Source organism: Cimex lectularius, unplaced genomic scaffold (genome assembly GCF_000648675.2).
Source record: "Cimex lectularius strain Harlan isolate CLEC.00 unplaced genomic scaffold, Clec_2.1 scaffold142, whole genome shotgun sequence".
Lineage (NCBI taxonomy): Eukaryota > Metazoa > Arthropoda > Insecta > Hemiptera > Cimicidae > Cimex > Cimex lectularius.
The window spans coordinates 916,482-934,061 of record NW_019392729.1 but is presented as its reverse complement, the minus strand read 5'-3'; the positions used below and the strand labels follow the sequence as shown (position 1 = coordinate 934,061).

Sequence of the window (17,580 nt, the reverse complement as noted above, 5' to 3'; positions counted from 1 at the left end):
GTTGTAGATGTATGTTTAATAAAATTAACTTAGCCTTAGGTGCGTACAAAAAAAAANTTATGTGGAAAATACACCATCAAGCGGTCTTGATTGTAATAAAATAGACATGTAGAATAATTATGTAACTATGGTTTTCCTTTATGATAACACTTTTTGAAGGTTGGCCTTGAGCACGACTCTCATCTCAAAATTTTTATCCGGAGTCTGTTGGATTTTGGTAAGTTGGTCATTGTAGACAGAGTTGGGCAAAATCTAACTAATTCAATCATGATTAAGAATTTTCATTGAAGTTTAATCATGATTGAATTAGTCATAAGTAAATTAATCATTATATGATGTATGACTAAATCATACAATGATTAATTTACTCATGACTAATTTAATCATGTATAATTTCAATCAAAATTCTTAATCATGATTGAATTAGTTAGATTTTGCCCAACTCTGTTCCAGTTGACGTAGATGGATTGTTTATTTAATTGGAAAATAAGCTTACTCTTATAAAGGAAAAAAAAGTCATTTGGAGTTGAAGATTTATTAATTTAATTTTTGCTGGCCCAAGGGGAGATGGGAAATATTGCTAAGTTGGGACGGGGTGTTTTCCCATATTTAATTTTGTAAGTATAAATTATTTATTGCATATGAATGAAATAAGGAGAAGGGTCGGTGGCGTATAATCGCAAAAGGCTTTTATTACTTCATAGTCGGTATCATTCGTTAAAAATCGATAATTAATTGAAATAATTTTATGAGCTCTTTTTTATATTAATTTTCTTTTCAAATTAACAGGAATTTTACATTAAAGGCATTTTTACTTAAAAAGGGAAAAATGGTCCATTTGAAGTTGAAAAAGTTTAACTTGACGGCCAAAAGGCTAGAACAATTAATTAATAGTTAGTTATAATCAGCTACTTATTGATTGATAAAATAATCGCTTTTCACTTTCTAACTTAGGATTTTACAACATAAATTACATTAAACTTAAACCTTAATCACAAAACTAACTTTCTTTACTTTGTTTTAGGGAGGAAGGAGTAATCGGTCCTGAACCAAATATTGTAGTCAGAACACATGGGAAAATACATCAGTATCTTCAATTGAACAAAGGGTTCAAAAACTAGAATATAGTTATCAGGTCAGATAGCCAAGCAGCCATCAAAACACTAAGTTCAAGCAAGATGTTGCTGTAACTAAATAAGGCATACAAAACAGTCATCCTCTGTTCAGTCCCAGGACTGGTCGGAGTAGAGGGCAACGTGAACGCGAACGCCCCAAGAAAAGGGGCTGCTATAATGCTGAAAGGTCCTGAGCCCTTCTGTGGCATAGGGATTCACATTATCAAAAAGCATATTACATTAGACAAAGACAAATTGTGGAATTTATTCTACTATATTGCACGTATACATAAATGGACATAAATCCAAGAATCGTCTAGCAGATGTTGGAAGGAAAGAAACAACAGATTGCATCAAAGGAGGCAAGAAAGACTTCGAATTACGATAGGATTCTTGACAGGATCCTACAGACCGATTGGGCGTCGAAGAAGATTGGTATAATCCAACATGTCATTTCTTCAAAGAAGCAAAGGATACACCAACATACCTACTTTCAAACTATGACGCCACATTTGCCAGCAAGAAGAAGTGTTTTGGGATGTACATAGTGTCCGTAGAAGAAATTTAACGACTCAAATTCGGCCTATTAATCAAGTTACTTGATGAGCTAAGACCCACCGTTGCGCTATATAGCTTTTTTCAGTTAAATTGGTACTTTTTTCTACCAATTTAATACTTTTTCCAACTAAATTAGTGCTTTTCCCAAGGGATTTAATACTTTTCCCAACCAACTTAGTACCCTTCCCAACCAAATTAATACTTTTCCCAAGCAAATTAATACTTTTCCCGGGCAATTTAATACTTTTCAAAGGAGGTGGAGTAAAGGGGGGATATCAAACATAATCATACTGTCAAGAAACGAAATTTATTATTGAAAATAAGAAAATTACAAAATGAACATTATAACAGCAAATGTAGATTAAATCCTGATTCATCTATAAAAATTAATTTTGCTCGATTTTGGGGGACCCATATTTCAAAATCCATTGCAAGTGCCTTCGTTGTTGTACCATTGACTCAGAATTCATGCGATCTATTTCAATGGACGCACGCTTCAAAGTTATTTTTAATGACGTTAGCCCTCGGTGTATTGAAGAAATAGACAAATTTATGTTGCGTAATGCAAGCTGTTCTTTAATATCTTGTAATGATAGGCCCGCGTTTCCTTCAATGATTTCCTCAATAGCGGCTAGAATGACATAAGTGGTCAACTTGTGCAGCCGGGGTCCACCTCTTTTTTTAATTACTAACGTACAGTTTTGAGACGTATAATTTCTGTATATACTGCAGCCAGTTCGAGTTTTTATATTTAATTTTTGGGCTGCATTTTGACTGAATGACCCTCTTCAACTAATTTTATAAAAATTTCTTTTTGATGCCTTGATGTAACTGCGTACGTACCCCTGCTCGGTCTTGAACGTTGGACACCGGACGAAGATGAACCGCCTGCAGCACTAGGCGATGTTTCATCATTATGACCACTTATGTCACTCCAGTCACTTCCGTCACTCATTCTATATATAAAAACTCACGCAATGCATACAATAAGACGAGACAAACAACTGAATATTTTAGGGGTAAAGAAACCAAGAATAGGGGAAGGAGAATTTCCTAGAAATCCGTCTGGGAACGATAAGGTAGGCTGGCGAACTCAATGAAATCAGTGAGACAAGTTCAAACGAAACCAGCTAATAAAGTGTTTCATACGGCAACACGCTATGCTCCACATTTTTTCAAATACCTTTTAAATAAGTATTAATTTGCTTGGGAAAAGTATTAACTTGCTTGAGAAAGGTACTAATTTGGTTGGGAAAAATATGAAATTGCTTGAGAAAAGTATTAAATCGCTTGGGAAAAGTATTAACTTGCTTGAGAAAGGTACTAATTTGGTTGGGAAAAATATTAAATTGGTAGAAAAAAGTACCAATTTGACTGAAAAAAGCTATAAATACGGAAATTCTCATAGGGCCCACTATACGCCCCGAACATTACATCTACATCTAATTTTTTTTGCTTTGCCAGAGGCATTTATCAATTGTCCAAGTGAAGGGCAAATAAAAAAAAATACAAAGTTTTAAAAAGTTATAAACAATCATAAATATTATAAATAATGTAAGACCTAAGACCCTCCACATTGCAATGATACAATTTAAACATGTCACAATCCAAAAAGCAACAATTGACAACGATAGCAAATAACAAATTATACTAATGAACAGTTATGTATTAACGCATTAACGAATAATTATAATATATATAGCACACTCGCTTATGGAAATGTCCGCAGCCCAGGGATAAAATTCCCGATTTGCTGGAGAGCCATCCTCGGATGCGGCACCCCAGAGATCAGATACAAGTAAGGCAGCTCAGCCTTCAGTCAGTAATACCACTGCCTGCAAAAGGAATAGATGGCCCTATACCGATCCTCCACGTTCGATTCCAGCAAGCTCTCTCAGTTGAAGACCATGACGAGAAAGACTGTTCTATTTTCCTCGTTTTCCGGACAATCAAGGATTAAACTTTTGTGCTTTCAGGGTCATCGTAGGTTTCCCAGTTTCGAGATGCCCTACAGTTTATTTTGTGGAGGTACTCTCCGCAGATACAGTGGTTCATGCGAATCCAAGTCATTGATGTATAGAATGTTTTGTAGTTAAACCATGGGATCGGACGCAGGTCTGGGAAAAGGGATTTGTAGGCTCTTCCCGCAGTTCCTCTGTAATACCAGTTACGCCATTCTATTAACCACTGTTTGTTTATTGTGTGTTTCGCGTCGATTTTAGGTAATTTTATTTTGTGGAACTCTCCGATCTTGGTTGCTTATTTTGCTATCCGGTCGACAATTTCATTCATGATTCCACTATGTCCTCGGCTCCAGCAAAAAACCTCTTTTTTTTTTGGAGAGACTCCATGTTATGAACCATGTTTACAATTTGTGTAACTAAATAGTCGCACTTCGCGTTTGGATGGAATTTTTCTATTTCCCTGATTGAGCTCATGCTGCCCAAAATAATGCAGAATCTTACTTTCTTTTTTCAGTCGTAAAGAAACTGATAATTATTCAGCCTTCCGTGGAGGCTTCTATCAAATTAAACAGCTGGTAGTTTTTACATATAATTGTCGATTGCTCGGTAAGGTCTTTTAGTCTTAGAAATACAAACAAAATAAAGGGTAAATAATATAAAAAAGACATAATATAAATAAAGTGTAAGTAAAATTATTGTAGAGCAGAAATACTTTTGAAATAAACAGGCTTAGAAATGTATGTAACTGTACCCATGCACATAACAAAAGTATGTAAATATAGCAGGGCATTTGTTTTTCTAAGTGGCTTGTTTGTCTTACGTTATAATTATGAAATTCACTAGTTTCGTGGTCCGCTTGACCAATTAATTAAGGTTTTTAGTTGAGATAAAAAAATTGAAAAATTGCGAAAAGGAGGAAAATTCAAAAGGTGGGGTTGAGATAGGAAGTTAGTGTCCGAGTGGATCGAAGTCACGCTAGCTCAAGTGGTTAGAGTAGCGGCGTATCTAGCCGCAGGTCGTGGGTTCGAATCCCACTCGTGGCACTGACTTTTTATCTCAACTAAAAACTAAAATTAACTGAAAGACATTAAATGGCCAAGCGGACCACGAAACTAGTGAATGTAATAAGTTAAATGAAGTGTATCTTCTCTGTTGCCATTTCCTTTGTCGCCGAGAATAAATAAATTACACTACATTTGAAAAATGGTGAAAAGGACGGAAAATTCAAAAGGTGTGGTTGAGATGGGAAGTTAGTGTCCGAGTGGATCGAAGTCACGATAGCTCAAGTGGTAGAGCAACGGCGTATCTAGCCGAAGGTCGTGGGTTCGAATCCCGCTCGTGACACTGACTTTTTTATCTCAACTAAAGCCTTAATTCGTTGGAAGTTATAATTATGTTAAGTGTGGTTTAATATCTCATCACCGACGTTCTATGTTACTTGAGTTTCTTGTTTTTGTATACCAGAAGAAATTTGAGTGAAAAGAGCGGTAAATCCTCTCTATTGGCAATATGATATCGATCTCGTGGTGCATGCAGAGACGTGGAAGATTTTCCATCTGAGATTAATAACGGCGTGATAAAGATCGCTGAAGATGGAAGAATGAAACGTGAGCGCGGTTATCAAACGAGTGGGCTCCGTTTGATAATCCGGGAGCGAGCTGAGTGTGATCTGGCACTGATGCCTGGGATTTCGCAAGGCATGGACATTGAAGGAATACCGGGGAAAAAGCGATTTATCACAAACGGCACTTTTAAAACAGCCGAACGGATGAAGAAAAAATCGACGATTCCGCGGGAATCAATTTAAAGGGAAAGGATTCGAAATACGGCGTGCTACGGCCTCTTATTAAGTACAACTGGATTGCCTGGGTAACAAGTTGAAAGACTCCCAATTATTCTTTTAGGTAAAAACAATAAAAAAAACAGCGTTCTTTGTTAAATTCACAAAAGTGTTAAAAAACAGTTACAAGAGACGCAAACTAAAATATATTGCTTTCTCTAAACCTTCTAATAGAGAAATATTATTACTTGAAGATCATCCAATCTTGTAAGTTTCTTACTTAAAATATGCCTTATATCAGCAACTATATAAAAGTTAATATTCAAAAAATACTATATATCGGGGCTTCCCAAGCTGTGGTCCGCTTCGATATTCGAGAAAAAGTAATAATTACAAAAATAAACGTCGAATGAATAAGTAAAATTAAAAAAACCCTAATAACAATGAGTACTGAAAACGAAAGTTTTTATTTTGCAGTAGCAGTGTTCTCACAGACCTGCTTTAGCTATGAGACAAAGGTCAGCATCTTTTAATAATGTTTTTGATGAGTCTGTTCAAATTTTTAATATATTAAATCCCCATTTCCAGCTTCACCATACAGGCCACCATAGGCACAAGTCAGTGCGAAAGCACTTTTACGATTGCAGGAATTACGTTCTGCAGTCTTGTCTCTGTTGATATACCACAATTTCTAATTGGCCAACGTTTTCAATTATTAGCTATTACATCAGTTAATATGGCTAGCTGAGAACTAGAAGAGTGACATTAATGGAAGCATGATGAGCCGGAGATGAATGTTTACCGGCTTTTAGTATAACCAACTTTGGCAAATTCCAGATTGTCTCATACACAAGCATTTGGTTAACAAGTTTGGTAAAGTAAATTGTGCATTTTTTTAAATGTATTTGTAATCAAACCAGTTAATTTATTTTTTTCTAGGTCACATAATATTTCCACAGGAGGGATTTTGCCTTCGAACAGCGGCCGTTTGAAGAGTCGTTGATGTATTGTCAGTTTTGAACAAAGGCGGAACAACGGTGTATTGAATTAATTGTTGAAAAGCAATCAATGGGAGGATAGAGTTCTTATTTATTTGCCAGTCACTTTACGATCCTCGTTCACAAAGGGATGAAAGGGGTTTCGAAGGTGGAATTTCGGTGGAGTGTCCATTAAACGTTTTAACAGAGGTTTCATTTATTCATAAATGATCCCAAGCCGAGGGAACTTTAAGACATTCTAAAAAGGTAGAATCTTGAATAATCCTTCTCTATAATGCCATTTGGAGATTTTGTGTAAGGGGTTATGCATTATATAAAGCAAATTTATTTTGTGTTGTAGAAATAAGGACTTGTTTTGAGATATCGAGCTAAAAACTTAACTTTTTTTATCATTTAAATCAATTTTCCCTGATAAAATTTCTGTTTTACCGAGAAACTGGAAATTCATCTATAAACTAAACTGTAGTTAAGATTTATCATAGTTAATGAGCTTATTAGTTACATTTTATTATTATTATTATTTTATTTGTACCCTACAGATATTATATATTAATACCAGCACTGCACCCGCAGTACACATGCCATGAGAAACCAGCTAATGCTGGCACTCTGTGTGAGGGATAGGGACAAGAAGGTCCCGAGGCCATCGTCGATTAAAGGGAACATGGCGTGTTCTCGGGATGGGATTTTGTAGAAAGGGCTTAAGAAGTAGGGTTAGGATGGATGGAAAAGAGGTTGATGTGAAGCATTTAGAATCGGGTACAGATCTATCCTTTGACAAAAGGAATGATGAGGTCGTTGTGGATTGTGAGGTGAGTGACGCAGTAAGGAGATTTTACAATTTATCTGAGGACGTTTGATTGGAAGGATTGGATGCTCTGGATGTTGGAAGGCTAGGCAGAACCCGATAGTTTCACTTAGTATGCTCAAAGTGGTTATAAGATTAGGCTATTTTTGATGGGGCAGGTTAAATTTCAGTCCTAGATGTCTTCATAGTTGTTCAAGTTTTCTGTTAAATTTTTGTCTTTTACATATTCTAGTACATCGTAGTGTAGACGTAGTTAGTGTGCAGTGACGTTTTTTTAACCCCACGGGGAATTCATTAAAGGATTCGTGGTCAGAAGGATGCCTTGATCTCTCCCAGGCGACTCAGGCCTGGCATTTTACGTACAGCAGGGTTCGCAATGTGTGATGGGTGAGGTTTGGGAGTTTTAGGAGCCCTGACGAGTTGTGCCAACCTGACTGCTGGGTAGCAGTAGCCAGGATATTCACAGAATCGCCGCTCATCTGGGGTTTAAGGATATGCTGAGGTCCGTGCCAATTTATAGGACAAGTCACTAGAGATTCGGGATTTGGCTTAGGAATTGGAATGACGGATATGGTTACAAGAATACTACGGTCTGAGTAGAGATCGTGGAGAGGTCCGATGTTTCTTGAGATGAAGAACCGATGAGAACAGGGAGGCTGTTCACATCAAATGACCAATTCGTAGGAATAGAATACAGATGGAAATTTCTTTACCTCTGCTATCCAGTGCGCTGTCAGGATGGCACAACGCGCCAGGCCTCTTAAAACCCCCAACTATCCAAATCCTTCCATCAATCCTTTAATAAATTATCCCGTTTGACTGAAAAAGAATTAATAATCCACCGCAACAATGGTTTTGACTCCTAACTATCCAAACTAATAAAACTAACATTTCAAACTTTCTCTATCTATAGTAATAAGAAATTTATGTAATAATACGTAATATTTGATGAAATAACTGCATTTTCTAGTCGCATTAAGAGTGAAATAATAAAATGTTTGAAATAATGATTGAAATATTTAACGTGAAACCTGGCAGACGGATTAATTTCTATTGTCTTTTGCAAATTTAACTGTAAAAACGAAAATGTATAAAATTCTATACATTTACTTCTTCTTCTTCTTGTTTAAAGTAAAACGGTTTGGACTATCTAAACTTAGTTCATTGAACGGTGAGTTTTCTTATATAAGTTAAATACAATCTTTTAAATAAAGTCTTGGACGCACTTTTCGTTCTTCCAGTTAACAATTCTGTGAGACGTTAAAACTTCTTCGCCTGCTCCTTCTCACATTCTTTATCCACTCCAATCATTATTCATATCAACCCGGACAATGCCGTTTTTATTAATCATCCTCCATTTTTCATTTTCCAGATTGTTTAAGTTAAGACCTCCCAGCTTCCGGTAATAAAGTTACTCTCCAGGGAGTAATTGAAAATTTAATAATGTACCCTTAACTCCTTTTAATCGTATTTCCTTCTTCCCTTCATCTTCCTTCACTTGCAATTTGATAGAGTTTTCCCACTAAAGTAAAGCAAGCCGTCCGGAGTAAATCCCTCCAGAATGGGATGGCCCTTTCAACGGATATCGGCTTGCGTTTATTGGAAAATGAGTTAAAAAACCCATTTCTCATTAACCCGACTTCATGAAAGACATTAAAAGACATTAAAAAACCCTCATTTTATGGGAACTTTTGAAGTGGTGCATTAAATTGGGCTTTGTTAAAGCCGTTAAGCGATATGACGATTGCGACTAATTTTTTTTTAAATTTTGTTATACACTTAAACAGTTGCCTATTTTGACACATTAATATTACAATAAATAACTACGATTATCTCTGATATTACTAGTGGTCAGCCTTAAATTTCATAAATTTGTACTTAAAAACGATCGAGGATGAGCCCAATTAGAATGAAAACAATCGGTACCTTCGTCAAACTTTTTTATTACTGTTATAAAACTATAGTAGTAACTATAGTAACGCTACATTGCCCGATTTTTGTTACTGTTTTTTTTTCTTGTACTCTCGTAAATTTTAATGAAAAGTGCACATGTAATGGAGAACATCTGTTTGTTTGGGAGACAAGTCGGTTCATTCCGAAAACAAATTAAAAAATAGTATAATCTCGCAAAAAAACCCAGAAAATCCCGATTTGACACCAATAAATTTTACAGTCTACTGTCCAATTTTTTGCATCTCATAACGACCTCTATGTATAGGCCGGAAGTTTGGCAATTGATAAATAATTCACAGCTGATAGACCACAACCGAGATACACCACCCGTCTTATATTAAATTCAATATAGAGCCAATAACATCGAGTCCTTTTTATTTTTATTTTACGTAAGTATACATGAGAAGGATAAGGGCAAATTCTTCTATTGTTTTATTTTATATTTCTGGTTTTAATTTATTCACCGAAACCAGGTTGTGCCGTTTTGGCTTAGGATGGTACCTAACCGTACATCCTTAACCATTAATGTTTCCAAAGCCTCCATGTTCTGTAATCTTTCCTGTGGAGATCGGTCGAATCGTTTCAAAATCGAAACGAGAAAGCCAGTTTTGGATCAAATGTAACAACATCGAATATAGATAAAATAATGAGGTGTTATGAATTTTTATGTAGTTAAAGAAACTAACATAAAATGAAGTTTTATGTAGTTTATGTTTTTATGTAGTTTCCTCCTGCTAATAAAAATGTTGTACCTTAATTCTGAAATTACACCGTTGTATTTTCCGTGAACGTTGATCAGGCCTACATTCTGGTAGAGTATGCCGACGGCCAGCATCCCGACGAGGGGCGGCATGGTCGCCATGTGGAAGATCCATCCGCCGAAGTGGGCCGCGATGCAGAGCACCGCTATGTCGAAAAGCTGGCCTCCAGGCGCTGCATCAGAGCCGATGATGGCGTAGATGACTCCCCAGGCTAGAATACCGAGTAAAAACAGCGAGAAGACGCGGGCCATGTGTCTGTACGTCGGGCAAAACGGGTAAGGGCAGAACGTTTGCCAGTGAGGCGGCTCCCAACCGGGGCCGGTCTCCTTCTGCCGGCATTTCGTGCACAAAAGGAACCACCAAGATCTGAAACATATAAACCACATTCGGCATTAAAGTTTGTGGTGGTAGAAAAGGACGGTTGTAGGAGTTCTACACTGCAAATGGCATGGAACCGAAACTCGTTTGAGTGAAACGTTAACCCTAGAGAGGTATGTACCCAGTATAACATAGTTTGTGATTCAATGTTAATGAACAATTGACAATACATTTGACAGAATAATAACAAAATAGATTACAATTAGTTGTGTATACTTAATAACTTATTCTGAACTTTTCCCTTCACTCGCTCTTTCCATCTAACTTGGCATCTGTGGTATATTGGCTCCATTGACGAAAATAGAATATGGTCAAATTTTTATATATTTAGCACATTTTTATGTTCCAAATTCTATGCTGGTAACAACAATAAATGTGTATTTATATTGTAACACTCCTTTGGAAGGATTTTGAATAATGATATCATATATCATTTTTGGGAAAATTATTTATATTTATCAAGTAAAGTATTGGAACTTGTTTGTTGGGGGTTTTATTGTCAGACTCTAATATGTTTACATACATATTTATATAATGCTTTAGTAGCAACATCGTTTTGTTAGTTTACTGATAAGTCGTACGTACCAGGCCTTTGTGAAGAAAAATTATTTTTCTCGTGTTATTTTTCTTTTAGATCTGTTAATTGAAGAATTTGTTCCATTGCTGGATGCTTTGATTTGGGGAAAATAGGTTGTGTAGAATTTTTTTTTTACTTTGGGTGATATTTTTTCTAGTAATAATGTGTGGTGATTAGTGACCGTCAGTCGATGATTATTCGGAAATCGGGAGATGCGGTCTGGTGTGATGTAGGTTTCAGAAAAAAACATTTTCTTTATCGTGCCAACGTTTCGATCTTTATTGAGATCATCTTCAGGGCCTGGTATTTACAAACATTGTTTAAATTTAACAAATATATGTAGGATGTGGAAAAAAGTGAATTTATACAATGCAAAAAATATTTTTTATATTCAATCAAAGTATTTCTACTCACTCAAAGTGTTTGTTTTCTGCGTGATTGTGCCATTCTTGCGTGTCGTGTTGAGAGTGTCAGTGAGATATTGCTGTTTTATATTTATATTATGGCACGATAAAGAAAATGTTTTTTTGAAACCTACATCACACCAGACCGCATCTCAGGATTTCCAAAAATCTAGTAATAATTTTTAGAAAAAATTTTGATTTGACCTCGTTTCCTGCTTTTTGTATCATGATGATTTCTGCAAATTTCCAGATACTGGATACACACTTACGTTTGTAACATACTTAGTAAATAGCAATTTTAATTAACGCATTTTTCGATAATTTTTTAATATTTCTCCACTGATATAAGGTCATATCAGCCTAAAAGCCTTTTTAGCAGGTAAGTTTCAATTTCTTGCTCTATTTCTTTGCGTGTAACGAGCTATATATTTTTGTATTTTCTTTTTATGATGTAGACCGTACTTCTACTACGTGCTGCCACTAAAGTTGGTTTGAAAATTTCGACAGTGACTGGCGAAAACTTCGGCTTTTTCTCTGCTATTTTACGTCTATGTACGGTTCTAATTTTTTAATGGAGGAATTGAAGGACCTTTGCTTGGAGGTATGGTCGAGTCTTCCCGGGGTTTTTTAACCTCTCGTTTAATTTGCTGTGCCATATTGTTATGGACATTTTTGTCTGCAGGTTTTCTTGATCGCTGCTATCTTTTCTTAGCCTTCTTTTTTGTTATACCAGTTGTTCAATTTCCTTGATGTGATTTACACTATTGTTTTATGCATAGTCGCAAATATTTATCTTGAAGCACAATTTACCATCCGGCAATAAAACAAATTGCGATTTTATTAATCTTTTACACAAATTGACTATATTTGTAATACTTTTTAGTTATGATAGGAACAATGGATTATGACATCATCACGGATTTGAGTAAGTAAGCCAAAGTACAAAGACAGATTCATTAAACCAATTATCAAAAATGTTATAAAATTTTTATGTTATAAATTTTAAATGCACTAATTTCGTGGTCCGCATGACCAATTAATATATTACAATTAATTAAGGTTTTTAGTTCAGATAAAAAATCCAATGGCACGAGTGGGATTCGAACCCACGATCTTCGGCTAGATACGCCGCTGCTCTCCCACATGAGATATCGTGACCTCGATCCACTCGAACATCAACTTCCTATCTCAACCCCACCTTTTGAGTTTTCCCTCCTTTTTGCCATTTTTCAAATGTCGTGTAATCGGATTGGATTCTCGACGACAAATGAAATGGCCACGGAGAGCTTTAGTGAAGTATACTTCATTTTAAATCTTTAAATTCACTAATTTCGTGGTCCGCTTGACCAATTAATATATTACAATTAATTAAGGTTTTTAGTTGAGATAAAAAAGTCAATGGCACGAGCGGGATTCGAACCCACGATCTTCGGCTAGATACGCCGCTCTACCACTTGAGTTATCGTGACCTCAATCCACTCGGACACTAACTTCTCATCTCAACCCCACCTTTTTGAATTTTCCCTCCTTTTTGCCATTTTTCGAATCCCGCTCGTACCACTGGCTTTTTTATCTCAACTAAAAACCTTAATTAATTGTTATAAATTTTATTCATTCGCTTGACATCACAGTTGGAAATTAGTTTCAGCATGATCAGCCGTTAGGTAGTAGCGAAAACAAGCGGACGAAAGTTGTGTTTGAAGCAAAAGTCTATCAACCGTTCAATACTTGCGATCAAACCATCATTTCAAAGAGTTTTCAATAAAAAAAAGTAATATAATTGAAAAATTGAACGAAAAGCAAACAAACAATCATTTCTTAAAGCTTTAAACAATAAACGTAAGGCCTATTATTTGGTATTCTTTTTTCATATAAAGCTCGAGCTAACAGAAATAAAGTATAAATTCTTCTGAATAGAATTGTAATATACGGGCCGTAAAAGTGGCTTTCAGATGTAGACGTTTTTCAATTTCGTCTGAATATAAAAGCTTTTGGCGTTCTCGGATGCCTCCTTCGTGATTTTCACCATGGAGTGTTTTTTCTTTATCGTCACTTGCAATGTTTATTTCAAAGTATTGAAAAAGTATAAATGGAGCCTTTAATCGTACGCTTGGTCCTGGAATAGGAGTCCTCGGGGAGACGAACACGGTCGAATAAACAGCGAGTCCCAGGACAGCTAAAAGTATCGACCTTTTAGAATTCGTCGTTTAAATGTAGAAACGTAATTTCTTTGTTTTATCTAAATGAAGTTTGGCCGGTGGAATATAATAATTAAATTTATAGTAAAATTCATTGGATACGTATATTTTTGATGGTTTCAACGTTGTACATTTTTCAGCATCAGAAAATCCTGATCCAACAACAATTTAAATCAAAATGATATTGCTTGTTTAGTATTTTTGAAGCACACTTTGATATTAAAATGAATCATCGCCAATGACACAGATTTTTACACAAAACTCAAATTTTTTATCAAATTATCGACATCCTGTATAAATTCTTAATTGCACTTTAACAGGAAATAGACACAGAGGGTATCCTGTTTGACTCGCCAGTTTGAATTTTTCTGGATTTTCCTTGAAATAGACAATCACTGCTATTATTAAACTTAATTATGACAGGAAATCTCTTTTAATAATAAAATGTGTGCGTTAATGTTGTGCACGTCGATTTTTATGAGTAAAAACACAAACATCTTTTTCGTCCTAGGTGTCATCAGATATGCTTAATTATGTAAACATTTGATTGTTTTTATGATAATACAAGTAAAGTTAATTTGTGTACAACAACATTAGTTTCATCGTCTAACTACCCTTTTGGCTTTCGCGGACAGTCAGAACAGTTTCTTTTTACATTATTTTCAATTAAAATTTCATAGGCTGTGCTGGGATTCGTACCCAGAACCGTTGGCGTGGCAAATACGAGTCGGACTCCACAATACTCGGCAACAGCGCTCCAGATCCGCAGAATATGATAATATGAAAATATACAATTTCGATATCCAAAAAAGATGAAAAATATCTGTATGCTTTGTAATCGGCTTGAATTGTAAGTGGTGACGATTTATAGTTGACTAATTAGAGTTTGTTGATTGTTTACATTAATTCCATTAGGGTTCGTAGCCTGATTGCCCAATTATCTTTTTTTCAATTAATTAATTGTTTATTATTATTATTATTATTATTATATATGTTTATATGTTATATTATTATATGTTTATTAAGGTATCGGTTGAGATTTGATTACATTAATATCAAATAATTATTTTTCACCTCTTCGGTTAAGCATTTACGTTAATTAATTAATCTTTATATAAGGGATTGGCTGAGATAAAAAGTCAGTGTCACAAGCGGGATTCGAACCCACGACCTTCGGCTAAATACGCCGCTGCTCTACCACTTGAGCTGTCGTACTTCGATCCACTCGGACACTAACTTCCCATTTCAACCTATCTTTCGAATTTTCCCTCCTTTTTGCCATTTTTCAAATGTCAAACAGGATTCGATACTCGGCGACATATGAAGTGGCCACGGAAAGCTGTCGTGAAGACACTTCATTTTACTTATTAAATTCAATAGAGTTCGTGGTCCGATTGAACGAATAACGTTTTTCAATTAATTAATCTTCATATAAGGTCGAAGTCTCGATAGCGTCGTGGGTTCGAATCCCGTTCGTGACACTGACTTTTTTATTTCAACCAATACCTTATATTAATTTATTGAAAAACGTTATTCGTTCAATCGGACCACGAACTCTAATGAATTTACATAAATGATCTCCCCGACTCCATTCAGAAATGAGATTACCACCTCTACGTCTACTACTACCTACTTTTTAAGTCCTTCCATCCCTCCGATCTATATCGGCTATCCAAAGATCCAGTAAGATTTGAATTCCATGAACGAATGGGCACATAAAAACCAGCTAGTATTAAATCCTAGGAAGTCCAGAATCATTGTTAAAGGATCCAGTCATCTAGAACCTCGGTGTTATCTACGACCAAAACCTTTCCTGGAAACAACAAATTTACCCACGCAGTATTGTATCCCTCATTCAATTCCGCTGGTCCTGACTCCTACTCTTCGCCACTCGTAAACTCCTTGTCTCCTACCTCATCTTTCCCTTCTTCGACTACAGCTGTATCGTTTATGGTGGACTTTCGTAGCAGCAAGGAAATCGTCTGAAAAAACTGATGAATTGTTTTATTTATTTTCGGCACCCCGCTCACCCGGACTGTCCAGAGTGTCACACTTGTTTGTATTCAGATCTATCTTGGCTTTATCACTCCTTCTGTTGAAAGTATTTCCTATGCTCCTTCCTTTACTTATCCAGAAACTCTCGTCGACCTCACTACATATTCCAGCTATTTCCATTCAGATCTTCTATCCATTCTCTTTTCGTTTCCAAATGGCAAATATAGTATCTTCCTCGCCATAAAACCACCGCATTTGAGCAGTACTTCTTAACTCGAGCCACAAATCTCTGGAATTATCTTCCTTTGCCAATTCGCAAACCCACCTCCCTTTCCTCTTTTAAATCCCTCCTGTACAACTCATGTCCCTCCAAACAGAGACAACACTGTCCAAAAATATTAGTGGGTGCTTTTGTTACATAACTGAACTTGTTTCTTTCCTTTACTCATTTTTTAAGTTCTTATTTTGTTCCCACAAGACAGGGAATTCTTTATTATGACTATTTTTTTTTTATCAACGTTCTTATTATTGCTACTGTTGCTTTTATTTTTTATATTTTGTGTTATGTGACTATATGTTAACGTCATACCATCATTAATTCAAGTGTCAGATTTGTAAAAATTACTGCTGCTTTATTGTTATCCTAGTCCCAGAATGGAGTATTCTCTCTCTCTCTCACTCTCTCTCTCTCTCACTCACCCTCCCTCTCTCAATATTATGACATTTATGTACATTTTTAAAATTAATTTTAAAAATAAATATCTAAATTAAATAAATTGTAATCACTTACTCTTCGGCAGGGACACCTTGGTCATACGCCATCGATTGTCTTCTGTTCTCATCGCCGCTGTAGATCGAAAACGTCCTGCCGTCAGCTTCAACAAACGAAAAAATAAAAAAACAAAACAAGAAATGGCATAAAACCACCGCATTTGAGCAGCAGCAGGAATTTGTCTAAAGGTGCACACACGATCAATACAAAATCGGATATTCACTGAAAGCATTGACATTCCTACTTGGCTGTTGGCTGGTTGGGCCAAAAAGAAGTCAAACAACCGAACAACGTGCGAATTAAAACCGGAAAAAGGAAAAAATAAATTTCGGAATAGGTTTAATGAAGGAGAAGGTTGAATGGGATTCCTCCGGCGTTATGCCTTATTTCCAACGACCATCAGATTCCAAACAGGTCTTCCTTTAAAGTATTATCATGGGCATTTCATCGGCTACTATTTTTTCCTTGATACAAGAAAGAATTTGTCTAAGAACTGTTAAATTGTGAGTTTTACATCCTTGCCCAAAAATGTCAAATTGAGCAGTAATTGATAACCTTCATTTTCTTTTGAATTATGAAATTATGCAAGATTTTAAGTATGAAGTATTAAAGCGTTAAGAATAAAACATTCCAGACACAGAAATGGGTAGGAAAAAACAAAAGGCGGAAAACAAACTTAGACGGGGAGATATTAAAGTAGACAAAACTTGTTCAAAACTACCTGAAAGCATTAAGTCAGAAGTCAATGTTGTCAGGGCCGGGAAGTGAAAAACCTGAATAGAAAATATAAACTTTTCACTTTCGTGAGAAACGCATACTTCGTCTGACGCCTGTGGCACGAAACATGTCTATTTTTTCTCGAATGTCTAACTGTCATAGAGTCGCGTGAATGTTAAACTAATGAATGTGAAAAATCGGCCATTTTCAGGAGAGAAAATTTGTACTTGTGTATTGGAACATTTTTTGGTTAACTGAATGGGTAACAGTTGAAGCTGTTTGAGGTCGTATAGTGATTTTTGTTTTGTGATAATTGGGTAATAAAAAAACTCAAGGATAATCTCGCACACCTTTAAGTGTTTTAACTACAGCTTAAATTTGAAGTTTAAAATATTTTTATTATTATTTTACTTTTAGAAAAAGCCCTATTGAAAATAATTTTTAAAAATAAGTTTATTTTTTATAAATAAATCAACGTTTTCAAAATATAATCTCCTCCCATCAATTTAGTTTGCGTAACTGCCACTCAACTGTCCAACAGTGCCATCGCGTGGAAGATATTAATTCCTCATCCCTTGAGATAGGGCAGTACTGTTCTGGGG

At 35.7% G+C, this 17,580-nt stretch overlaps 1 protein-coding gene and 2 long non-coding RNA genes across 9 annotated transcripts in view; 2 read left to right on the top strand and 1 right to left on the bottom strand.

Moving 5' to 3' along the window:
- Positions 1 to 4,488, top strand: part of LOC112126872 — a 70,260-nt gene extending 65,772 nt beyond the window's left edge. For both annotated transcript variants that reach the window (XR_002910271.1, XR_002910274.1), the window contains one exon: positions 1,025 to 4,488. This is a non-coding gene — a long non-coding RNA (uncharacterized LOC112126872). The remainder of the gene's footprint in view (positions 1 to 1,024) is intronic.
- Positions 1 to 17,580, bottom strand: part of LOC106666941 (sodium/hydrogen exchanger 9B2) — a 174,588-nt gene that overhangs the window by 42,008 nt on the left and 115,000 nt on the right. For 3 of the 6 annotated variants that reach the window (XM_024226775.1, XM_024226772.1, XM_024226776.1), the window contains 2 exons: positions 16,280 to 16,367; positions 9,929 to 10,303 (listed from right to left, as the gene is read on the bottom strand). In XM_024226775.1, coding sequence (XP_024082543.1) covers positions 9,929 to 10,303; positions 16,280 to 16,367 — 463 coding nt within the window. The remainder of the gene's footprint in view (positions 1 to 9,928; positions 10,304 to 16,279; positions 16,368 to 17,580) is intronic. The other 3 variants (XM_024226777.1, XM_024226773.1, XM_024226774.1) reach the window with 2 other exon arrangements.
- Positions 4,939 to 8,241, top strand: LOC112126873. Its single transcript, XR_002910275.1, has 3 exons — positions 4,939 to 5,935; positions 6,006 to 6,290; positions 6,357 to 8,241. It is a non-coding gene; the product is annotated as an uncharacterized LOC112126873 (long non-coding RNA).